This window comes from Aquarana catesbeiana, linkage group LG02 (assembly GCF_042186555.1).
Source record: "Aquarana catesbeiana isolate 2022-GZ linkage group LG02, ASM4218655v1, whole genome shotgun sequence".
NCBI classification, from domain to species: Eukaryota; Metazoa; Chordata; class Amphibia; order Anura; family Ranidae; genus Aquarana; species Aquarana catesbeiana.
In genome coordinates this window covers 53,823,104-53,849,160 of record NC_133325.1, presented here as the reverse complement: position 1 = coordinate 53,849,160, position 26,057 = coordinate 53,823,104, and the positions used below count along the sequence as shown (strand labels likewise).

At 43.6% G+C, this 26,057-nt stretch overlaps 2 protein-coding genes across 6 annotated transcripts in view; one reads left to right on the top strand and one right to left on the bottom strand.

Moving 5' to 3' along the window:
- The window catches only part of LOC141126878 (P2Y purinoceptor 2-like), a 52,880-nt gene extending 45,421 nt beyond the window's left edge, over nucleotides 1-7,459 (bottom strand). For 2 of the 3 annotated variants that reach the window (XM_073612912.1, XM_073612911.1), the window contains exon 1: nucleotides 7,268-7,424. Coding sequence is in view for 1 of the 3 variants with exons in the window: in XM_073612909.1 (XP_073469010.1) it covers nucleotides 7,268-7,347 (80 nt within the window). In the remaining 2 variants the exon portion in view is untranslated. Of the gene's footprint in view, nucleotides 1-7,267 lie in introns of all 3 variants that reach the window. The other variant, XM_073612909.1, reaches the window with a different exon arrangement.
- FCHSD2 (FCH and double SH3 domains 2) overlaps nucleotides 7,452-26,057 on the top strand; it is a 375,255-nt gene continuing 356,649 nt past the window's right edge. For all 3 annotated transcript variants that reach the window (XM_073612907.1, XM_073612906.1, XM_073612905.1), the window contains exon 1: nucleotides 7,452-7,600. The gene's annotated coding sequence lies outside the window, so the exon portion shown is untranslated. The remainder of the gene's footprint in view (nucleotides 7,601-26,057) is intronic.

Sequence of the window (26,057 nt, the reverse complement as noted above, 5' to 3'; positions counted from 1 at the left end):
ATGAAACATGCAACTTTGAGTTGATCACCGACTGGGTTAATGTCTAATACCCCAATCTTTGCAACAGATCGACACCATTATTAAAATCTGCAGAGCTGGAGGTCCTTTGCCATTTTCCGTTGTACAAATTTTACATAATTAGTTTGGCCGAAAAAAGTTCATCTAGTTCAACCAATAAAAGGGAAAAATTTTTTTTACAATCCTATATATCCTAATTGGATATTCCCTGGATCAACTTTACCTATAAGGCCCCTTTCACACTGGGGGTGGTTTGCAGGCTCTATTGCGCCAAAAATAGAGCCTGCAAACTGACCCGAAACAGACGCTGCTGTGCCTCCAGTGTGAAAGCCCCGAGGGCTTTCACACTGCAGCGGTGCGCTAGCAGGATGGGAAAAAAAGTCCTGCGAGCAGCATCTGTGGAACGGTGTATACACCGCTCCTTCACCGCTCCTACCTATTGAAATCAATGGGGCAGTGCGGCAATACTGCCAGCAAAGCGCCTCTGCAGAGGCACTTTGTGGTGGTTTTTAACCCTTTCTCAGGCCGCTAGCGGGGGGGGTAAAACTGCCCCGCTAGTGTCCGAATACCGCAGCTAAAACAACGGTAAAGAGCCGCTAATAATAGTGGCGCTTTACTGCCGACGCACCTCCCGCCCCAGTGTGAAAGGGGCCTAAATGTTACTACCCAGTTATATTATGTACATTTAGGAAATAATCCAGGCCTTTTTTAAAGCTATCTACTGAGCTGGCCAGAACCAGCTCTTGAAGGAGTCTATTCAACATTTTCACAGCTCTTACTGTGAAGAAACCTTTCCGTATGTGGAAATTAAATCTCTTTTTCCTCCAGACGTAAAGAGTGCCCCCTTGTCTTTTGTGATGAATGTAAAGAGAATAACTCAACACCAAGTTCACTGTATGGACCCCTTGTGTATTTATACATGTTAATCAAATCTCTCCATATCCCCTCTTCTCAGAAGAATAGATTCAGTTCCTGTAATCTTTCCTCATAGCTGAGCTCCTCCATGCCTCTTATCCGTTTGGTTGCCTTTCTCTGCACTTTCTCCAGTTCCCTGATATCCTTTTTGTGAACTGGTGCCCAAAACTGAACTGCATATTCCAGATGAGGTCTTACTAATTTTCTCTTTTGTTGTCTATTTTCCATCATAAGACAATTAGGCTTGTGAGTCTAGTTGTGATATTTATGACATTTGCAGCACCCGGAGGCATATTTCCAAGTTTATCTGGCTGCATGTGTACTGTGTGTGTGTGAGATTTTCTCAGTATAGAAAGTCTGTTTATGAAGTATTCGTTCATGCAAAATTCTGTACGGCCAAGTATTACAATTCAGTATGATAATAAGATTGCTTTGATATTCCAGTTGTATCTATCAAATATCCAATTGCAGGCAATTTTTAAAATCACTTTCCATAAATTTTGAAGAATCAAAGTGGAAAAGATTGTCATCAATTTTTATGTGGCATGTTTGGTATAATTAAATGGGTTTTTTTTTTGCACAAATTTTCAAACTGTGCAGAAAAAAATGATCATGCAATCATTGGGGTTGATTTACTAAAGGCGAATAGCCTGTGCACTCTGTAAGTGCAGTTGCTCCAGAGCTTAGTAAATGGGGTGAAGCTTCACTTTGCAAAGAATACCCAATCATGTGCAAGGAAAATAACATAAGAGCATGTTTTGCTTGCACATGATTTGGATGATGGAAATCATCAGAGCTTCCCCTCGTTTACTAAGCTCTGGACCAACTGCACCTGCAAAGTGCAACTGCACTTGAAAAGTGCACTGTCTATTTGCCATTAGTAAATCAACCCCATTGCGTCACATATCCCTCTCTGTGCAATAAAAAGCATTTACTTAGTTGTCTTAGCAGTGTAGATTTATTGCCCTCTAAACTTCTCCTACAGACTGAAATTGAAGAAGTACGACCAAATCGTTTTGGCCCTACTTCTCCTATGGAGCACAGGAGTACAGTTATTTCTGCACTCCTGTGACAGCCACTGTTGGCCGACATCATTCAGCCTGTCCAGGGTGTTGAAAGATCCCAGCTGTAAAGAGCCTGAGCCAGCCACTCTCACCCCCTCCACAGCCCAGTGCTCCAGTGAGTGCTGGAGGGGCAGAGCAGAGAGCCGGTGACTGACAGTGCTCACTTCTCACTGAAGACTGTGACCTGAGCAATCAGTGGTCTTTGATCGCTCAGTTCTCAGTCTTAGAAGCAGCAACTGGGGACAGAAGTAGCATCAGATCAGTGCTTTTTCTTTTTTAACCGCTTGCCGACCAGTGCACAATGATCTACATTGGCACAATGGCACAGCTGCACAAATGGGCGTACAGGTACGTCCCCTTTAAGACGCAGCATTGTGGGAGCACGCTCGGTGCCGGCGAGGCGCACACTGTCACGTGCTCCGTGACCACGGGACCTGCGGACTCGATGTCCGCCAGTGTCCCGCGATGGTGTCACGGAGCAGTAGAAATGCTATGTAAACAAGGCATTTCTCCGTTCTGCCTAGTGACATGACAGAGATCTACTGCTCCCTGTCATCGGGAGTAGTGATCGCTGTCATGTTCTTGGAAGCCCCAGCCCCACAGTTAGAATCACTCCCTAGGACACACTTAACCCCTTGATCACCCCCTAGTGTTTAACCCCTTCCCTGCCAGTGTCATTTATACATTAATCAGTGCATTTTTATAGCACTGATTGCTGTATAAATGACAATGGTCCCAAAATGTTGTCAAAAGTGTCCGTTGTGTCCGCCATAATGTCACAGTCATGATAAAAATCGTTAAAAAAAAGTATGTGGCCGGAACTCCGCTTTAATGCATTCTATGCATTAAAGTGAAAAACCTTCTTTGCTAGAGCTGCCCCCAGACCCCCCCCCCCTTTTGTTACCTGAACCAATTAGTTCCAGTGACGTGCATGAGCCCAGTGGCTCCAGCCGCTGTCTCTGTGTCCTCATTGGATAGATCGATAGCAAACAGCTCCTGCTGTTGTCAATCAAATCCAGTGACACGAGAGCGGGGGGCAGGGCTGAGTCCTGCTGTCTGTGTCAATGGACGCAGCAGCGGGACACGGGAGTGTGCCTGCACTGGTGCCCCCATGGAAAGCAGCTTTCCCAGGGGGCACCCGATGAAGAGGAGAAGCCAGGAACACCCAGAAGAGGATGATCGGGGGCCGCTCTGTGCAAAACCCTTGCACAGAGCAGGTAAGTATAACATGTTTGTTATGTTTATTTAAAAAAATGTGATCCTTTACAACCACTTTAAGAAGTTTCTATTAGGATAGTTGATCCAGGAAATAATGTCTCTCGGAGGATCAGAAAGGAATCTCCCTGCTGGAGCAAATTGGATCATGCTATGCTGGGTTTTTTTTTGCCTTCCTCTGGATCAACTGTGGGTATAGGATTGTGCATATGGGATTGTATGATTTTTTTTTCCTTTTATTGGTTTAACTGGATGGACTTTTTTCAACCAGATTATGTAACTATGATATTATAGCAATTGTGTGAAAGAGCATTAATCATTTTGACATAATATAAAATATCATGATGGTTATTATTATTAATACTCTTACTACAACTGCTTTCATCCACAGCACTGCTCCCCACTAGTGTACTGACTATGGTGACAACTCTCCTGCTGCCTGTCCTTCATTCAGGTATACTGTACTTTATGTTAAGATCAATGACACCTATTGGCACAGTTGACGCTGCCAGCTGCTACAGATAGAGTTAGCCGGAGGGCACCATCAAAATTTTGCTATGGGGCTGCATCATTTGTAGTTACACTTCTACAGGATAAGTACAAAAAAATAAAAAAGTATGGGAAAAACTGTATTATTTCTTTTTTATTTATTTTTTTTAACAGAAGGAATGTTTATTGAAGTTACAGCACATTAACATGCAACAGAAGTATAAGGCCCCTTTCACACGAGGCGGACTCCGTTTCTACGGAGCCCCCCTCGGTCCGCCGGCTCAGCGGGAGATCTGTCCGTTGATCTCCGCTGAGCCGGCAGATGACAGGTCCCTCTCTGCTCACTGAGCGGGGAGGGGCTTGTCAGGCGCCGCTGCCGCTTATGGAGGGATCGGATGAAAACGGACAGCATGTCCGTTTTCATCAGATCTCACCCGATCCGATCTGCCAGCGACGGACCTGGACGTAGAGCCATCCGTCTGCTTTTAGCGGATCGGACGGAGTCGGATGTCAGCGGACATGTCTCCGCTGACATCCGCCGCTCCATAGACTAACATGGAGCGCCCGTTCAGGTCCGCCGTCAAAACTGACAGGCGGACCTGAACGGTCCGATCCTGTGAAAGGGACCTAATGCATACAAGCTTACTGGTAGAAGAGATATCATACATACATATAAGTAGAAAAGGGCTAAACAACAGTTCTACCCATGCCTTCAGGAAGCCGTTATCACCACAATAGCTCTACGTTAATACTCTATGTATACAGCAAAATATATAGATATAGAGGGGCTGCCTCTGCACCTCCATCCCATCACTTATTGAGACCACAGTAGGGAAGTGGGAAAGAAAAGGAAATAGGGAAAATAGTAGCACACCATTTGCCCAGGACTGGATCCATAAAGAAGGAAACAAGGGGGGGGGGAATGTGGAGGGAGGAGACCAGGGATAGACAGAGGCAAATCAACCCATTAGGCATAGCCAAATACTAGAACGTGAGGGAATGGGGGATTATAAAATGCCTATGATATATGGGATAGCCAAAGAAAGGCCCACCAGCCATATCATATTGTGAAATGCCCAGCCTGTACCCAGGAGGACCATACTTCTTTGGACAATTACGTCCCATATAGGTCAACATATTCAAAGGCAGAGTTGCATTTATAGAGATTTCTATGCTGAGATCAAAGGAGGATTTGGCATCTTCCACTTGGACAGGATAACTTTCCTGGCATAGTATACAGCATAGAAAATGTATAGTTTTGTTGTGCTTATTAGTCGGTAGGTTGTCAGTAATACCCAAAAGAAGAATTAAGTGGTTGTATGAGCGGACATGCCCATACCATGTGAATAAAATTCCCCACTGACTGCCTTCACTTGGGACAAATATCGTCTACATTAGGATAGATAGATGATAATCTTTGGGATGTGTAATACACTCTGTGCAGAAGTTTTAATTGAACAAAGTGGTCTCTGGCCAAGAACATGAGCGGAATATACTGTTGAAGACCCTCACTCCAATCCTCCTCTGTCAAGGTTGTTATGTCCCGGCTCACAAGCTCTAAAACAGTGTTTCTCAACCTTTTTTCATTCAAGGCACCCTTTAAAAATTATGGACAATCTCGAGGCACCCTTTAAAAATTATGAACAGCCTCGAGGCACCCCATTCTAAAATGTAAAAGCTTTTGTAATAGTTTTACACAATGCAGCAACACTCACAAGTCCAAGTAGGACACCCAATGTTAGAGGTGATTTATTCTTTCAAAGCAAATATAGTTTTGCACATGTTTCTCTTCTCCGTCATTCAGCTAATGTGATCCCAACGTTGATGGAGAGGTGCAGGGGAGAGTCAAACAAGTATGCTATGCAAGCATCTGACCTCCGTCTTATCAACTGATGATTCCATTGATCATTGGGACACTGGCAGTTAGATGGTTGTAATGGTGCACAATAAAAACCTGTGAATTAGTGTAACTAAAAAGGTAGCCTTCATCCACACGCTGGCTAGTATGTATCCAATTTTAGGGCATTTTGCCAAGACACCCCTGAAGAAACCTCAAGGCACCCCAGGGTGCCTGGGCACCCTGGTTGAAAAAGGCTGCTCTAAACACTGTTGTCATCATAGCAGTATCCTTACATGTAAGTTGAGGTAAATAGACGAAAGGGTCCTGTCTATATTTTTTGCTATGGGAAGTTTCTCTATTGAATGAGTAGCAAGCACCACAGGGTCAGGGAAATCTAGAGAAGAATGACTCTGCTCCAGGTGATATCAATCCGATAGATCAGGATGGGCTACATGCAAGTCACGGCTCACCACCAAGTAATAGAATAGAAAGATACGGCTGCACACCACCAAAACGATCCAACATCGATTTATTGATACATAAGAGTCATAATGACTGCGACCAAGACAAGGACACAGGATAGGTGACGCGTTTCACACTTGACTAGTGCTTCTTCAAAACCTGAAGAAACACTAGTCAAGTGTGAAACGCGTCACCTCTCCTGTGTCCTTGTCTTGGTGGCAGCCATTATGACTCTTATGTATCAATAAATTGATGTTGGATCGTGTTGGTGATGTGCAGCCGTATCTTTCTTTTCACCACAGGGACAGGAAATTGCGCTTGAACAGCATGCCTAAGCTGTAAAAACCAGAAGAACATTCAGTTAGGAAGCCGAGATTGACGATTCAACTCTACAAACGAGAGAAGATGTCCCTCAGGCATACTGAGGGTTATTTACAAAAGGCAAATCCACTTTGCACTACAAGTGCAAAGTGCACTTGGAATTGCACTGAAAGTGCATTTGGAAGTGCAGCCGCTGTAAATCTGAGGGGTAGATCTGAAATAAGGGGAAGCTCTGCTGATTTTATTATCCAATCATGTGCAAGCTAAAATCCTGTTTTTTATTTTCCTTGCATGTCCCCCTCGGATCTACGATGATTGCACTTCCAAGTGCACTTTCAGTGCAATTTCAAGTGCACTTTGCACTTGTAGTTTGCACTTGTAGTGCAAAGTGGGTTTGCCTTTCGTAAATAACCCCCATTGTGTCGCAATGTCCGGAACCCCGTACCTAGCCCAGATCTGCAGATCCGGTAGGAAGCCTAGGTGTGATAAAAAAGGGTTCCCCCATAGCGAAGTGTGAGAAGACACAGTGCCAGGGTCATTAAGATATAAAGTAGCCTGCCTCCAAACTGCTGTATTATTTAAATATAATTATTATTAATGTAATCTTATTTTACGAAAAAATAAAAAAGGATTATGTTGTGAGATTAAAATTACTTTAATAATCTGTAAAAAAAAAACAAAAAAAAAACTTTCGGCTTTTCAAATGCATTCCTTTAACAAATTTTGAATTGAAATATTAACTGCAAAAGCCCAATCAACATTTATCGGTGCTAAGAATAAAAAAAATGACTTCTGTGGTGAGGCTGGTGATGAATAAGACTGGGGGTAATTGTCAAAGATGACAGTTTCTCAAGGCAAATCTGCAAGATCTGGGACTGTTTCCAATCACAGCTGTCAGTATTTTAAGAATGAATATATAAAGAGAATTATAGAGAGGACCTACCTCCCATCCCAGTGAGCTCCGGAGGACAGTGAACTTTCGCAGACAAGGTTGCGCAGTGTCCAACAGCTCTGCATAAACATAGAAGTTGATCATTCACCTATAATTAAATTGAATGACTGACATAGAGCTCCACCTTCTCGTGTCTGTACGAGGATGTGTAGTGAGTGTACACACACCGGGGACAAGGACTTTGTTGCTTAATATCAGTACTGTGATTGACTTCATCAAGTATCTGTCCTCTGATGCAGCCTGTGGCAGGAAGCCTACAAAGCCATTACAAGGAAACCAGGGACAGAATTTCCAGTAGTTTACAGATTTACTGTCTTTATAAAGGTAAGTGAATGGCTGTCATCTGTCACTGTAAATGGAAATAGACGGAAATTGCCGGGTCTTAAAGTGAAACCTCTGTTTTATTCACCTCTGAACGAGTTCATTTTTAAAGATCTATTGCAGGTATATAAAAACAGGTTTATGGTGGATCCAAATCCAGTTTTTAGCTCTGGATAGAGGAGGGAAAGGGTTAGAGCCCCTGCCAAATCTGCCGGTGTCCCTGCTAGCAAGATAAACCCTCTCCTAGTAAGAGAAATGGGGGTGTAGCACACTCAATAGCCCCCCCCCCCCATTTCTCTTTCTTTTGTGTATCCATCAGATACTCCCTGGTTCTTTGTTCAATACGTTTTTTTAGGTTATACATCAGTGGAGGTCCATGCATTGAGGGCGCACGGGCGCCGCTCCCCCTATCCCTGCCTCCGCCTTCCTATCCATGCGCCCGGCCCTTTTTCAGGACACCGCATGAATTCCTATGGCGTGTTTTTTGAAGCACGTGATTAGAGCCAAAGTCTCTAATAGGCTTCAAAAAAGGGTGGGCTCGGGGGGCGCAGAGAGTGCGCCCGATCCCACCCAATTGTGTGACAATAGTTTTTCGCTAGTTTTCACACTAACGTTCCTCGCCGCCAATCAGGAGGCAGGCCGTGAGACCTGTTTCCTGATTGGCCAAAGCGTCAGGCGGTCCTATTGGATTGCCTGATGCTTTGGAGAACAGACAGGAGACGCGGGAGGAGCGGACACCGAAGCCGCTGCCTGCACCCGAGGAGGAGAGGAGACTACAGCCCCAGCCTTAGATTGGGTAGGTGCTGGCTGCCTGATGGGTGGGGGTGGGGCTTTCTTGGACCCGCGCCGCGGGCCGGGGGTGGGGGGGAAGGTTGTCAGCCGCCACTGTTATACATACGTACAAAGTGAGACAATAGTGTACAAAATATCAAACAAGAAAATAACATTATATAGGACAGTATGTAAAATACATCAGGTACAGCAACAGTCTGGATAAATCATGAAATGCGTGAGGTTTAAGCAATATAGTACGGAACTCAAAGAAATTCAATGACAGTGACAATATCTACATTACAGTAAAACCTTGGATTGTGAGCATAATTTGTTTCCGGAAACATGCTTGTAATCCAAAGCACTTGTATATCAAAGCTAATTTTCCCATAAGAAATAATGAAAACTCAGATGATTCGTTCCACAACCATTTGTTCATAGGTTCTTTAGTTTATAGTCCATATAAAAAGATTATAGCAATGTTGTGTAACAAAGGTTGTGTAACCATAAAATGTCCATCCACAATTGGCAGCTTCCACAAGGGGATTAAAAGCAAAATCCAGCAGGAGCTCCAGAGTATAAAAGAGAAGAGGCGCCTCTCCTCTCCTTTATACTCAGAGGCATGGGCGTAACTAGAAATAGCAGGGCCCCATAGCAAAATGTTGTATGGGGCCCCCCTGCAAACAGCCCCCCCCCCACAGCTGCCCTAGTGTCAATGCAGCGTGACCTGTGTTACATACAGCGTGACCTGTGCCCCATACAGCGTGACCTGTGCCCCATACAGCCTGGTCTGCCTGTGCCCCATACAGCCCCACCTATGTAGAGGAAGAGGCAAGCCACCCAGATCAGCAGAGAGCGGGATTGCCCGCTGTAATAGCTTTCATTTGAATTTCCCGTCTTCCCGGGGCTCATCGTCACATAGCCCCACCTCTTGGCCCGACGCCTTTGATGACGTCACATGTCCCGCATTGGATCAGCGTTCTGTCTATCAAAGGCACCGGGCCAAAAGGTGGAGCTATGTGACGTGAGCCCTGGGAACACTGGAAGTTCTAATGAAAGCTCTTACATCGGGCAATTCAGCTCTCTGCTGATACGGACAGCTCGCCTCTTCCTTTCCTCTCTCTTCCCCTGGCTGGGAGATTGTGCCGGCGGTGCTCTTATCCTCACTGGGCCCCACTCAGCTGCGGGCCCCATAGCGCCCGCATGGGTCGCTATGGTGGTAGTTACGCCCCTGCTCAGAGGCGCCTCTCCTCTCATTTATACTCAGAGGCGCCTCTCCTCTCTTTTATGCTCGGTTGTGACATGACGCTACTTGTATTTCAAGACATTGCTTGTATATCAAGTCAAAATTTATTTAAAAATGTTGCTTGTCTTGCAAAACGCTCTTAAACCAAGTTACTCTCAAACCAAGGTTTTACTGTATTAAGTATTTACCCAGGAGGACCACGGCTTTTCAAACTTATCTATCATACCAGCTCTCAACGATAAGATTTTTTTATATTCATAAGTAAGAATGATAGAAGTAACCACTTCGGATGGATTAGGGGCAAAGTCTTTCTTCCCGTGTCTGGTTATTATGGTTCTGGATGTCATCAGTATATGGGCTACTATGAAGCGAAAATTAGGCGGAACGTTTTCAATTTCTAAATTTAGAATGGCCAAGGCTGGGTTAGAAGGAATTAGGATAACGGAGGAGATTAGGCCAACCACTTGGTTCCAGAAGTTCGTGAGACTCTTGTAAGACAAAAGAGTATGGTAGAGGTTACCTACATGACCACAGTCGCACCAAAAGGCAATTTGGAGTGATAAAGTTGAGCTACTCAATAGGGTGTCTCCTTGGTTCTTTGGAGCAGTGCCAGGCTATATCCCTTTTGGGATGCCAAGCTATGAGTCTAATATTGCTATCATCTTTCACAGTGACCATCCAATCACCTTTATTGTTCCAGGTCATTACACTGTTTTTGGTGACATCACATTTTGTGTTTGATTGTCTATTTGTCCTAGAGACTAACATCATGGGGACTGGAGGTCAGGGAAAATATTGAGTTTTCACTGAAACAGGAAGAGAGGGGAAATCTTACAATGGAACAATTATTCAAAGATTAGTGTCTAATGCCGCGTACACACGATCAGAATTTCCGTTGGAAAAATCTTGGATGGTTTTTCCGACGGAATTTCGCTCAAGCTTGGCTTGCATACACACGGTCACACAAAAGTTCTCTGAACTTTCGACCGTCAAGAACGCGGTGACGTACAACACTACGACGAGCCGAGAAAATGAAGTTCAATGCTTCCGAGCGTGCATCGAACTGTTTCCAAGCATGCGTAGAAATTTGCGAGGAATTTCCGATCGCAATCGTCGGAAAAATAGAGAACCTGCTCTCAATCTTTTGCTGGCGGAAATTTCGCCAGCAAAAGTCCGATGAAGCAATTCCCGACCAAAAGCTCACATCGGACTTTTGCTGGCGGAATTACCGATTGTGTGTACGGGGCATAAATTCTCTCCCTTCCTGTTGTGTGTATGTGACAGGAAGAGATATTTCACTGATGGGACACAGATAGCACAAAAAAAAAAAAAGTTGTTCTTTTCCAAGTCTATCCAAAACAAGAATAAAATATGCTGTCTGCAGATATACTTTAACCGCTTGCCGACCACCTAACTTACCTATACGGCAGCAGAGCGGCTCTCCTGTGCCAGAGCACATATCTAGTATGTGATCTGGCACTTCCTTGTAGGGCACGTGCGGCGCAGCAGCTGTGCTGTGATTTGACACAGCACAATCCGATCGGCGGGTGCCGGCCAATGGATGTCTGCTGGCACCCACTGATCGGCGAGGAGTGACACAGAATGGAGCTCTGCCTATGTAAACAAGGCAGAACTCCGTTCTGACAGGAGGAAAGTGATGGATTTTGTGTCCCTGCAAAGCAGGGAATAAAATCCACCACCTCCCTTAGTAAAAGAAGGACACACAGTACACATAAACACTGGTTAGGCACACATTTAACCCTTTGATCGCCCCTGGTGTTAACCCCTTCCCTGCCAGTGTCATTAGTGCAGTAACAGTGCATATGTTTAGCACTGTATTAGTGTCACTGGTTTCCACAAAGTGTCAGTTAGTGTCAGACTGTCCACCGCAATATTGCAGTCCCACTATAAGTTACTGATCGCTGCCATTACTAGTATAAAAAAAGTAAATAAATAAATAGACATTCCAGTATTTATCCCATAGTTTGTAGACATTGTAACATTTGCGCAAACCAATCAATATACGCTAATTGGGATTTTTTTTTACCAAAAATATGTAGCAGAATATTGGCCTAATAGGAAATTAGATTTTTTACATTTTTTTATGGGATATGTTTTATAGCAGAATGTAAAAAATATTGTTTTTTCTTTTGTTTTTTTTTTTTTATCAAAATTGACGTTCTTTTTTTGTAGCACAAAAAATAACAAACCCAGTGGTGATCAAATACCACCAAAAGAAAGCTCTATTTGTGGGAAGAAAATAAACATAAATTTAATTTGGGTACAGCGTTGCATGACCGCGTAATTGTCAGTTAAAATAACGCAGTGCCGTATCGCAAAAAATGTCCTGGTCATAAAGGGGGGTAAATCTTTCGGAGGTCAAGTGGTTAAACTATGGCCTCCCTTTGGAAAACAACTGCATCTGCTCTTACAGTTTTCCTAGTCACATGTAAAGTCCCACATTTACAAAATGCTGATGATGAAGTCTACCTTTTGCAGTTCCCTCTGATGATTTGGAGTCAAGAATATTGTTCCAGCTGTAAGGCTAATGTGCCTGTGCACGAGCACACACACACGCAGACAGGCAGGTATGTCCACTACTGCCAAGCGGACTATTTAAACCTGAGCTCTGCACAAGATTATTACCACTTGCCGACTGTGCCATAGCTGAATGGCTAGTTCTGGAATGCCGGCATATGACGGCGCCCTGTGATCGTGCCCACCACACGCGCCTTCATGCTCCGGACACTGATGATCACAGATTGAGGTAAAGAGCCAATCGGTGGCTCCTTACCACGTGCTCAACTGTGTCCAATCACAGCTGATCACGGATGTAAACAGGATCCAGTTATCGGCACTTCTTTCCTCACGCTGACAGCATGAGGAGAGGAAAAGATAAGAGAGCTGATAACCAGCTTCTGTTAAAGGGATATTTATGGCACTGATTATCAGTGCAGTCCCATCAGTGCTGCCAATCAGTGCCTATCAGTGCCTCCTCATCAGTGTCACCTATCAATGCCGCCTACCAGTGCCCATCAGTGCCGCCTATCAGTGCCCATCAGTGCCGCCTATCAGTGCCCATCAGTGCCGCCTATCAGTGCCCATCAGTGCCACCTATCAGTGCCTCCTCATCAGTGCCCACCAGTGCAGCCTATCAGTGCCCATTAAGGCCCATCAGTGTCACCTCATCAGTGCCGCCTCATCAGTGCCCATCAGTGCAGCCTATCAGTGCCCATCATTGCAGCCTCATTAGCACACATCAGTGAAGGAGAAAAATTACCTGTTTGCAAAATTTTATAACAAACTATGACAAAGTTTTGTTTTTTTATTTCAAACATTTCGGTCTTTATTAATTTATTTAGCAAAAAATAAAAAACCCAGTTGTGAATAAATACCACTAAAAGAATGGTCTATTTGTGTGAAAAAAAATGCTAAAAATTTAGTTTGGGGAAAGTGCTGCATGACCGCTCAATTGTCATTCAAAGTGTGACAGAAAATTGGCCTGGTCAGGAAGGGGGTGAAAGTTCCCAGTAGGCAAGTGGTTAATGGTTTTCAGTCTTGCTCCTGTGTTCCTGATCCTGATACTTATGCTGACCCTGTTATTGACCTGGCTTCCACCTGACCTGCTTTCAGGTTACCCTTGTCAGCTTGTGTCCGCTGCCTATCTCTGTTACCAACCTCAGCCTGGACTTCTGTCCAATATTCTGTCCATCGGTCTATACCTTACTGCCTGCTCATTCCCGGCCTCTGCTCATTCCTGGCTCTGATCCTTTCTATGATTCGGTGCCTTCTTTCTCAGCTGTTACAAGACCCGGCATGTGACTCAGCTTAAAACTGGACTTTGTGAATCCACTGTGAACCACCGGCTGTACCCCAAGTTCCAGTCTCCAATGTCTGTACCCTTCCATCCCCCTGCAGACCCTGTCTGAACTTCCAAGGGTGCTCGGGCGGGAACTCTGCAAAAGGCCACTCTCCTCATCCTGGGCTCTGCGTACAGGTACGTGACAGTTGGCAACAATGCGGCACTGCTCCTGAATTGAGAGCAGAGTTGCCACTTTCATGTAAGTGGGATAAAAAAAATATTGCAGGAGGTGTGGTGTGCCACTGCTGATTCAGAAGCCTTTAACTTGTCAGTCATCACCTGGCCTCACATAGTCCTATCCACTACTTTCTAGATCGAAGCAGAACATTTGTTTTTGAAACTCTCCTACTGATGGCTCAAACACTTGCCAGGGGTTTTAACTATCCACCACTCTAAACAAAATGGGACAAAAAAAATTTTGCATTAGATTTGCTTTAGGCACCTCAAAAGGCAAAAATGAAGAATTTACACTTTGGCCAAATTTTGATCTACCTCCGCTCTTCTTGAATTCATGCAGGGAAATTCAGAGCAGGAATATAAGAGAGAGGCAATCCCAGTCTGTTAGAACCAAGCGGAATCTGTATGAAAACATAAAGAAAAAAACCAGGAGACTTACAAATAATTTATTGATCTCTGAATTGACACTGACAAAGATGTGGAGAAATTGTAGGGATAGGTCCGGTTTGTACTTGTAGGAATGGAAAATTTGACTCACTTGCCGTCGTATCCTTTGAAGAATGTCATAGAACTGGTTTGGAGACAATAAATTTTATAGGAGCTGATGAGCCTGGAAGTTCTCCAGATATCCATGAAATTACTTCACTTACTCCTGGCTTGTGTAAGACACGTGTGTTCTCATTGTGGCTTCTTATGAATAAATGCTAATAGTATGCTAAAGTTGCATACTTTCAGGCCTAAATGCCCATCGCTTCCTAATGTTAGACACACCCTGATGAAGAGCATACCCAGTTACTCGTTTTACATGCATGCAAAACCTTTTTTATGGTTTCTTAAATATATATAGTAAAGGTGAAAGCAGTTAGCCTAAAGTAACATTTTTGCTTCCACATAAAACAATAAATAGAACACCCAGACTGAAAAGAACCAGGGTAAACCAGAACATTGCTGCTAGCAGGGTAGGTGGACCCTCATCACAATATTCAAATATTCACAGCATATTATGCACACCTCCCAACTTTTTGAGATGGGAATGAGGGACACCTATCAGCAAAAGTATGCAGGCATAGGACACACCCCTTGCCACGCCCCCTTAAAGGAGAATTGTACAAAAAAACAAGATTGGTTAAACCCACAAGTGCTTTTTTATACCACTACTATTCCTTTATATTGGCTTTTGGAATTTACAAATGCAGCAATTTAGAAATCAGGTGAAAGGTTTAACACTTTTTGAAAGATAAAAAGTGCACTTTATATAGAACTATATAGATCAGACCAAAATGAGGGACAAATGAGGAGGAAAGAGGGACAGAGGGATATTGCCCCAAATCAGGGACAGTCCCTCCAAATCAGGGACAGTAGGGAGCTATGTATTATGGCTTTTATCCTCTACTGTGCACTCCTCCACCATTGCAAAATCCACACTCCCTTTCAGTGCTCTTTCCAAGGCCGCTGACATCTTGTCCTGTCTTCTACCAGGCTTGGGTTCCCTGATCACTACTGGGCAGCTACTCAAGATATACACTCACCGGCCACTTTATTAGGTACACCTGTTCAATTGCTTGGTAACAATTGCTAATCAGCCAATCACATGGCATAAACTCAATGCATTTAGGCATCTAGATGTGGTGAAGACAACTTGCTGAAGTTTAAACCGAGCCTCAGAATAGAGAAGAAATGAGGATTTAAGTGACTTTGAACGTGGCATGATTGTTGGTGCCAGATAGACTGGTCTGAGTGTTTCAAAAACTGCTGATCTACTGGGATTTTCATGCACAACCATCTCTCGGGTTTACAGAGAATGGTCCAAAAAAGAGAAAATATTCAGTGAGTGGCAGTTGTGTGGACAAAAATGCCTTGTTGATGTCAGAGGTCAGAGGAGAATGGGCAGACCTTGAAGCAGATGGGCTACAGAAGCAAAAGACCACACCGGGCGCCACTCCTGTCAGCTAAGAACGGGAAACTGAGGCTACAATTCGCACAGGCTCACCGAAATTGGACAATAGAAGATTGGAAAAATGTTGAATGGTCTGAAGAGTCTCGATTTCAGCTGCGACATTCAGATGGTAGGAAAAGGAGCCAAAATGCAGCAAGAAAAGCAGCAAAAATGCAACAAAAAAGGTGGGATTTTATATGAAGCCCATTGTAAGAAAATGAATAGAATGGTGGATAGTAAAGTATTTAATAATACATAGATACTTGTTTACATACATTACATTTTATATACATAGAAATGCACACTTCCAGAGTGCCAATTTCTGAAATAGTAATATCTGGTAATAACATATTTATAAACATTAAGCACATGATAAGATTAAGGAATCCACCAACATTCTAGATTGGATTTACACGTATTGCAAGATAGCACCTGCACGGTCTGTGGTCTTTCTGATTCCTATCACAATAACCATTGTATATATGAGTACATATCTTAATGGGCGTGTAATTGAAGTACACGACATCTGGTAGCTCGACGCGTTTCACGGCTTTAAGCCACTCTTCAGGAGAAGACATGTGATGTATCTGCAATGGGAGAATACATTAACTGGGTAAACTAGCTTGTATCAATATAGGGGAGGATAGAGGGAAAACGCCCCCCCCCCCTTATTTTAAACAAGATCCCTTACAAGTATATGTGCACCTAATGGCGCTCACAGTCCCCGACATCGCGCCATTAATATTTATCATGTGATTTATGTTTATAAATATGTTATTACCAGTTATTACTGTTTCAAAAATTGGCACTCTGAAAGTGTGCATTTCTATGTATATGAAATGTAAATTATGTAAACATGTATCTATGTATTATTAAATACTTTACTATCCACCATTCTATTCATTTTGTTACCATGAGCTTTATATAAAGTCTCACCCTTTTTGCTGCATTTTTGCTCCTTTTCCTCTTAATGATAGGGATGGCGGCACATGACCATACCCAGCCATGGCTTCATTCAAAGTCCCAAATTCCCCAATTCCCCCCTTTTTATGATTATCAATTCAGATGATAGGGTTATAATTTGGCATAAATAATATGAAAGCATGGGTCCATCCTGCCTTGTATCAACATATCAGGCTGGTGGTGGTGTAATGGTTTGGGGAATATTTTCTTGGCACACTTTGGGCCCCTTAGTACAAACTGAGCATCGTTTAAATACCACGTCCTACCTGAGTATTGTTGCTGACCATGTCCATCCCTTTATGATTACAGTGAACCCATCTTCTGATGGCTCCTTCCAGAAGGATAATGCACCATGTCACACAAAGCTCAAATCATCTCACCACTGGTTTCTTGAACATGTTAATAAGTTCACTGTACTCCATTGGCCTCCACAGTCGCCAAATCTCAATCCAATAGAGCACCTTTGGAATGTGGTGGAACGGGAAATTTGCATCATGGATGTGCAGCCAACAAATCTGCAGCAACTGCCATCATGTCACTGTGGACCAAAATCTCTGAGGAATCTTTCCAACACCTTGTTGAATCCATGCCACGAAGAATGAAGGCCAATCTGAAGGCAAAAGGGGGTCCAACCCGGTACTAGCAAGGTGTACCTAATAAAGTGGCCGGTTATTGTAAGTCCTGCACACGCATGATGGAAATTATATTGTCTGGAACCTGTTTTGGCATCCTACAGATGTTGGGAATAAGCTGTGAGTGTACATTATGGCAGTGTCAGGTGCCTGGCCTTCCTCTGCACTTTGTGGTTTCTCACTTACCCCTATGTCACTACAGAACACAATTGTGACATAGGGGCCAGCACTAGTGACTACAGCGATCATCAGGGAACCAGGCATAGGGGCCAGGATAGAACCACAGTGGAGTGATCAACACACCCAGAAGTTTGTCAGATGCAGGTTATATAAAAGATTCTTCTTCCTGCCTAATAATGCTGCACACTAATTGCATCTGTTGTGGTGAGATAGCTTTCAGTGCTGGAAACAAGTGGTCCCTTTCATATGGGCAATCCACTCAGGTCCACCAGTCAGTTTTTTAACATTGGCTTCCTTTGTGGTTTTGGGCTGTCATCCTCTAAGGAGTCCAAATTGCCTTTCTTGACCTTTTTAACCCCCCGAGGTAAACTTTACCTCAGGGAACCCCTGCTAATATTATTTGGTGGGGGTCAGTGGCAATAAGACTCATTACAATGATGGTCAGGAGGAAGAATGCCTCCATATAGTGGTGGTCGGAATGTTACTTTTATAGACAGCTTAAAAGATAATTAGTGTCATGTTGATGGCTTTTACCAAGTAGCATTGGAGCCAGTATTATACAGGCATCATAAGATGGAATTAAAATCGTCCAAAGCTCAACCTACCAACCTTTGGAGGAACCCTAGGGTCCACAGAACCCTTGTTGAAAATGGCTGAGCCCAATGCAGAAAGTTGTGATAAAAAGTGTCACAATAAACCATATCCTTAGGAACACCCTCCTTTCACTGTGCCTATTGCCTACCAATCATTGTGGCACACTGGTATACTTTGCAAGACCCAAAGAAACCCGTCTCTATAATGAAAGAGCAAGTGGTTGTGTTTACCCTTCAAGGCAAAGAGTTGCCCAGACCTCCCCTGTGCTGACCAGGTGTTATCAGCGCAATCTATTACTGTCAGCAGCACTGGAAGCATTTGCTCCCTTTCAGATTTGGTGACATCATATGTCCGGTAGGGTGCAGAGGGCATTAAAAGTACCGCTGTCATCGGGGGAAGTACAGGAAGTACAGGAGCCGCAGTTGCTGACTTCCTTTTGTAAAGATTCAGAGCAAGCAAACTGTAAATGATTGTCATGAAAGTTTCAGAATTCCTTATCTCTATATATTTACCAGGTTGGAATTGAAGCCAAAGCCAGAAAATTAACATTTTCAAGGAGAAGTCAGAATGACAATCTACCGTACATCATTCTTTTATGACAGGTGTACTTTAATGCCAACTACTTAGGAAAAACGAAAAAGTCAGAGCAATTTACTAAGGTGTGGATGTGACACACTTTACTTTCTCTGCACAACTTACCTTATACTCTCAAATGAAACCTTTATTATTGCATTTATAGTATATCTAAAGCCCAACTTTTTTTTTTCCAGTTAGGATAGAGTAGGGTTGAAACCCCTGCATTTTTTCTGGCATTACTGTCCAATTGGAGAGATTTTCCTTTGCTTCCTTGTCCTGTAGACACAACAAAGGATAATAGAAGACAGCTTTCCAAAGTGAGAAAAATCCACATTTTTCACCAAAACTGGTGCCCCGTCAGATGTTTTCTCTTCTATTCCTGTTTTGGTGAACCTGAAAATTTTGTATTTTCCTCCACTTTCTGTCAAAGGACTGATAGAGAGAGTGAAATCCTCACTCAGAGAAGGTGACCTATCCACTATATATGGTCTCTGCAACCCTGGCAACCTCACCAACACCCCCTTTCCTCTATCTGATCACAACCTCATTACTTTCACTGTATCCTTGCCTCCAACCACCCATCCCTCCAAGCAGCAAACAATTACTTGTAGAAACCTTCGCCACTTTAACCCTTCTCTTCTCTATTCTGCTACTGACAACCTATATGACATAATCTCTCCCCTGTCCTGTCCTGACCTGGCCACTTCTGTCTACAACAGTTCACTCTCATCATCACTAGATGCACTTGCTCCCCTAACCACACGCAGAATTAGGCCCCGACCGTTACAACCCTGGCAAACTGACAACACTAGAAATCTCAAGAGACATTGCCGTGCTCTTGAACGACTGTGGCGTAAAACCAAATGCCTGCAAGATTTCACCCTGTATAAATCTGCCCTTCTAAAATACAATTCATGCCTCCATGCTGCCAAACAAGCCTACTTTGTCTCTCTTATTAATTCCTTGTCATCCAGTCCCCGTCGGCTCTTCTCAACCTTTAACTCTCTGCTTCGTCCACCACCCCCTCTACCCACTAACTCACTCACTGCCCAAGAGATTGCCAATCACTTCAAAGACAAGATCAATGCAATTCGTGAGGACATCTCCACTGTGCGTACATCTTCCCCACCCATCATACCTTGCCCAGCAGCACATTCAACCCTCTCCTCTTTTGAATTGGCTACTACGGAAGAGGTTACAAAAATTTTCTTGAATGCCCACCTAACCAATTGTCCCTTGGATCCTGTTCCCTCACAACTACTACGGTCACCCTCTTCTTCTATCCTATGCTCCCTCACCCACATCTTCAATCTCTCCCTTTCTAGTGGCATTTTCCCCTCCCCTCTAAAACATGCACAGATCACTCCCATTCTTAAAAAGCCCTCACTGGACCCTACCGACCTGAACAACTTAAGACCCATCTCATTACTCCCATTCACCTCTAAACTTCTAGAACGCTTAGTCTACAACCGTCTTAGCTCCTACCTCAATGAAAATAACCTTCTTGACCCCTTACAGTCTGGCTTTCGCTCGCAGCACTCCACGGAAACTACCTTACTAAAACTCACTAACGATTTACTAACTGCTAAAACCAACAGCCAGTACTCCATACTCCTACTACTTGACCTCTCTGCGGCCTTTGATACTGTTGACCACCCGCTCCTTCTCAATAAACTACATTCCCTTGGCCTCCGAGATTCTGCTCTATCCTGGTTCTCTGGCTATTTATCACAGCGCTCCTTCAGTGTCACCTACAACTCTGTCTCCTCCTCTCCATTGCCCCTTTCTGTGGGGGTCCCCCAAGGCTCGGTTCTTGGACCCCTTCTCTTCTCTATCTACACCACCTCCCTTGGTCACCTAATAACTGCCCACGGCTTCCAATACCACTTATACGCTGATGACACCCAAATCTATCTGTCTACTCCTCACCTCACTCCTTCAGTCTCCTCTCGCATTACTAACTTACTAACTGACATATCAGCATGGATGTCGCACCACTTCCTTAAACTAAATCTCTCTAAAACTGAGCTATTAATATTCCCCCCCGCCCGTGCCCCCCTCCATGACTTTTCCATCAAAATCAACAATGCAACCATCAGTCCCTCCCCTCACGCCAGGGTACTAGGTGTAATCCTAGACTCCGACTTGTCATTTCAGCCTCAAATCCAATCATTGTCAAAAGTTTGTAGAATTCACCTCCGTAACATCTCTAAAATTCGCCCTTTTTTAACAAATGAAACCACCAAGCTCCTCATTCACTCCCTTGTTATCTCTCGCCTTGACTATTGCAACTCCCTTCTCATTGGCCTACCGCTCCATAGGCTATCCCCTCTTCAGTCTATCATGAATGCTGCTGCCAGACTTATCCACCTTACCAACCGCTCAGTGTCTGCCAACCCTCTACTTCAATCCCTACACTGGCTCCCAATCACCCAGCGAATTAAATTCAAAATTCTAACCACAACATACAAAGCCATTCACAACTCTGCCCCAAGCTACATCACTAATCTTGTCTCCAAATATCACCCAAATCGTCCTCTCCGCTCCTCTCAAGACCTCCTGCTTTCAAGCTCTCTCATCTCCTCCTCCCATGCTCGTCTCCAGGATTTCTCCAGAGCCTCTCCCATCCTCTGGAACTCGCTACCTCCATCTATCCGGCTAGCCCCTACTCTTGCTACCTTCAGGCAATCCCTGAAAACTCATCTCTTCAGGAAAGCCTATCACGTCTCCAACTAATCTCCTACCACTTCCACCAGCTCATTCCCCACAGTTACAACCTTTTGTACCACCTACCCCACCCTATTAGATTGTAAGCTCTTCTGAGCAGGGCCCTCTTAATCCTATTGTATTGTATTGTATTATATTATAACTGTATTGTCTCCCTTTTATATTGTAAAGCGCTGCGTAAACTGTTGGCGCTATATAAATCCTGAATAATAATAATAATAATAATAATATATAAACAGTTATTTATAGTCACACCTAAGGTTCTTTCATCTTGCCGCAATGCATGGTTGACTGATTTCCCACAATTAGAGGCTGATGACTAATGCCGCGTACACACGAGCGGACATTACGGCGGACTTTGCCCGGCGGACTTTTCGATGTACTTTCCGACGGACTTTCTGAATGAACGGACTTGCCTACACACAATCCACCAAAGTCCGTCGAATTCGTACGTGATGACGTACGACCGGACTAAAACAAGGAAGTTCATAGCCAGTAGCCAATAGCTGCCCTAGCATGGCTTTTTGTCCGTCGAACTAGCATACAGACGGCGGACTTTTCGACCGGACTCGATTTCAACAGATAAATTTTAAACAAGTTTCAAATCTAAGTCCGTCCAACTTTTGAGAAAACAAAGTCCGCTGGAGCCCACACACATCGAATTGTCCGACGAAATCCAGCCCGCCGGGCAAAGTCCGCCGTAATGTCCGCTCGTGTGTACGCGGCATAAGATGACCTGTGAGGACCTACTTTTTCTAGATTGGGGTCAGCACGAGATCATCTCATACAATATGAATTTCTCCATAGAATTTATTTTACCCTTGCTAAATTGGGGAGAATTTTTCCCACACAATCATCAAACTGCTGGAGATGCGCCTCTCCTAGGGTGGATTTCATGCATATATTTTGGTTTTGTATGGTCATTCAACAATTCTGGTTGGAGGTTGTACAATGTGTAAGATCCTTCCATTGACGTCTGTTTATTGGGCCTGATCGACCCGCTAGCACCTACAAAGTTGATCCGTGCACTACTTACTTTACTATTCTTTCATTGAAAAAACCTTTGGCCCCCTCTGTAATGGCATGGACTTCGTTGATAAATAAAGCATTACCTTTGTACTTTGTATAAGACTACATATGCCAATAGGGGAGTACCAACTAAATTTGACAAGGTGTGGGGAGGTTGAATGAATGATAAATCCACTGTATCTGATTGAATGTCTGTATACTGTTTTGACTCAGAGGGGAATGTACTGGCTTCTGAGGGATCACGTGGCCATATTGTATTTTTGTTCTTCATCCTTCAAGGGGATCGGCTATTTGGGTTTACAGCTGTCTATTACCCAGCCATTGGGGGTTATTTACGAAAGGCAAATCCACTTTGCACTACAAGTGCAAACTACAAATGCAAAATGCACTTGAAATTGCACTGAAAGTGCACTTGGAAGTGCAGTCACTGTAAATCTAAGGGGTAGATCTTAAATGAGGGGAAGCTCTGCTGATTTTATCATCTAATCATGTGCAAGCTAAAATGCTGTTTTTTATTTTCCTTGCATGTCCCCCTCAGATCTACAGCGACTGCACTTCCCTGTGCACTTTCAGTACAATTTCAAGTGCACTTTGCACTTGTAGTTTGCACTTGTAGTGCAAAGTGGATTTGCCTTTCGGAAATAACCCCAAATGTGTTGTTGTCTCCTTGAATGGTTACGTCTATGTACTTAATCGGAGCTGCATTGTTTACTGGTGCTGATGCATTGTAGTCCTAAACGCTGTTGACTGTTTCTCTACCCTATACTTACATAAAATAATAAAAATATATATATATATTTTAAAAAATAGAGAGAATGAGTCTCTCTAACGGGGGCACAGACAGCAATAACAACCTGAGAGAGGTTCTAGTCCTTCTTTACTCTATCCAAAAAAAGAAAAAATCTTTGGCTTTAGATACACTTAAAATGTTATGCCGGGTACACCAGACCAGTTTTCTCGTCGGAAAAAGATATGACGGTGTATCACCTAATGATGTTTCCTGAGCTATTATTTACGCAAACTTTCTTCTGGCTGTCTTCCCCTATTTTTCTGTTATTATGAACTGCGTGTATTCTAGATATCTCCTTTCTATTTTTCCTAAAAATGCTTGTTTGCCCTTTACTCTTCCTCTACATTACATAGGAAAATCCTAAAGCTGAAGTTTGGGTATGGACTAATTTGTATAGTTACATTGGTCCAGCCTGCATGTAGGTGCCATACCTGTGGGATCTCCGTGGCAGCTGGAAAGTGGTGCCTACCACAATGATCAGCACTAGCTTCCAGGTCCCGTGCCATGTGGCTACCTTGCTGCTTAGTGAACACAATATGGGGCTCACTCAGCACGGGTGCCATTTAGAGAACACTTTGCATGCTTTGCGAAGCATTCTCTGATTAATCTAGGTGGAGGGGCAGGGAGGTGCTGTCTATCAGGGATGAAAATATAACCACTTTGTGGGGGGTTAAAGTGGAAGCCACTGACATCAAATCGTCCTACCCCCTCTGTAATAAAACAATAAGTGTCCCTGTGCCTGTGTTATATAAAAAAAATGCCAATCTGTACCTATATCAGAGCGTCTCCCGGCGATCACGTGACTTCTCGGCTCTCTCCTCTGCCTGGCTGACAGCTCCAGCGGGTGGGGCCGAGCACTCCCACTGATGTCAGCTGGGGAGGAAGGAGGGAAGAGGGGAGAGAGAGAGAGAGCTGAGAAGTCACCTGATCACCGGGAGCCGCTGTGATATAGGTACAGATAAGCATATTTTTTATATAACACAAGCACAGGGACACCAAGGCCTCATGCACACTTCTGCAGCCAATAAACTCCCCAGCATGTTATCCTATGTGTCCATGCACACATAGGCTGTTATCAGCAGTTTTTCGCAGGGACGTTTTCTGGCTGGAAAAAACCCCAGAACTAGTGGATTTTGAGAGGATTTTTTCAGCTGTAAAACAGCTCTAACTCTAAAAACAGCTTAAAAACGCCAAAAAACATGGCTATTCTGCGTTTATCAGCGCTTTTGAGCCATAAGATCTTATGGGAGTATAGTTTTGCAAAAAAATCCTAAAAAAAACGATACAGCTAAAAAACACTGAAAAACGTTAGTGCAAAAAACGCTGAAAAACTCACTCTACAGCTTTCTACAGCTAACGTTACTTGGTTTTTTATAACGTCAGTTATTTTCTATAACGTCCAGTGTGCAGGAGGCCTTATTGTTATATTACAGAGGGGATGGGATGATTTTATATTAGATATGAGAGCAGCAAGAGTGGAGGGGGTGCGCACTGACACGAGCAGACAGGCAGGGAGGGAGGGGGGAAGGAGGATGGACAGAGAAGCACACAGCAGGGCTGCGGATGACAGAGGCATGTAAACTGACCACGGTGTCAGGGCTCAGCAGCTATGATAAACCGTGGTAAGTTTAAAGGGGGGAGGGAAGAACCAGGCAGGATCGGCTAGGTTTTTTAGGTGATACGGGGACCAAATTACACAGCACAAGCACTGTGCTGTATAACATGCTTTAAGGGAACAGGATTTGTTTTTTTTTTGTTTTTTTTTTAGTTAACAAATGCTTTAACAGAGATTCAGAGCGGTACCCAGCCCACAGCTCTGCATGGTTCTACATGTAGTTGTTATACTGAACTGCCACTGTACTGGGCAAGTGAACGTTGGAAATAAGCCATTCCAAAAGCCATGCTACCTAATCTGTCACTGCATCAGACGGGTAAAATAAGAAATATTATTTTTTATATTTACAAGTACAGCTTTGAATTATTACATTGGGTGATTTTTAAAGGAGGAGGAGTCCTGGACAGCATAATGGTATTTGCATTTAACTGCAAGGTCTGCTTTATCCACCTAACTTGTAGATCCAACTGGGAGTTGTTCAGCACAGAACTTGTGTTTTGCAGCAAATACCTTGCATTAGGTATGTGTGGAGTGATTTCAGCTTAGTTGATTCCAGAAACATTTAATTTCACACACTGAGCTACAAAATGTGATTTAAAAAATTATATACTCCTTTTTTGTTTTTGTTTCTTTACTTAGGTCAGCCACCAGGGTTCCATGGAACCATAGAGTTCTTCCGTAGGTTGCTAGAGGTTCCTTAATGACCTCCCATCTGGTGGTGCCAAAGTAGTTGCGGGTCATACACCAATTGGCAGAGCCAGCAGCATTCTGACCACCACTGTAAGGGAGGCATTCTTCACACTGACCATCAATGTAAGAGAAATTTCCCCAATGACTCCCGAATTTATTTTAGCAGGGTTTCCCTAAGACCTGAAAATTATTTTAAGGGTTCTTCTGGGGTAAAAAGGTTGAGAAAGGCTGATTTAAGAGGGTATTTTTCGGAAGGTGTTTAGGGTAGTTTGTTTATTTCAGTTAGGCCTAGCTTACACTTGCTTTTAAGGGGCAGTAAAAATAGGTGGTTGATCCATGGTTTTACCGCTACCACTTAATCTGCAAAGGCAGCCAAATGGATTGCAATCCATTGTTCGGCCAGATATGTATATGGCCAACTTTAGGGCTATTTTGTAGCACAAAACAAGTCCAGGATAGTTCAAGGGAACATCTGTAACCCTCAGTAACCATTTAAACTCCTTTGGATAAAAGGATAAAAAAACAATTTAATTTCAGAATTCCCCTAATGCGTTTTGCCAAAATGGAAAAATATTGGCAAAACCTTCTGATTATTACCAAAATGTTGGGTAAATGAAAACTCTCAGTTCCGCTCATACCTATCCTGCAATAACGTAACACCTACTGCCATAT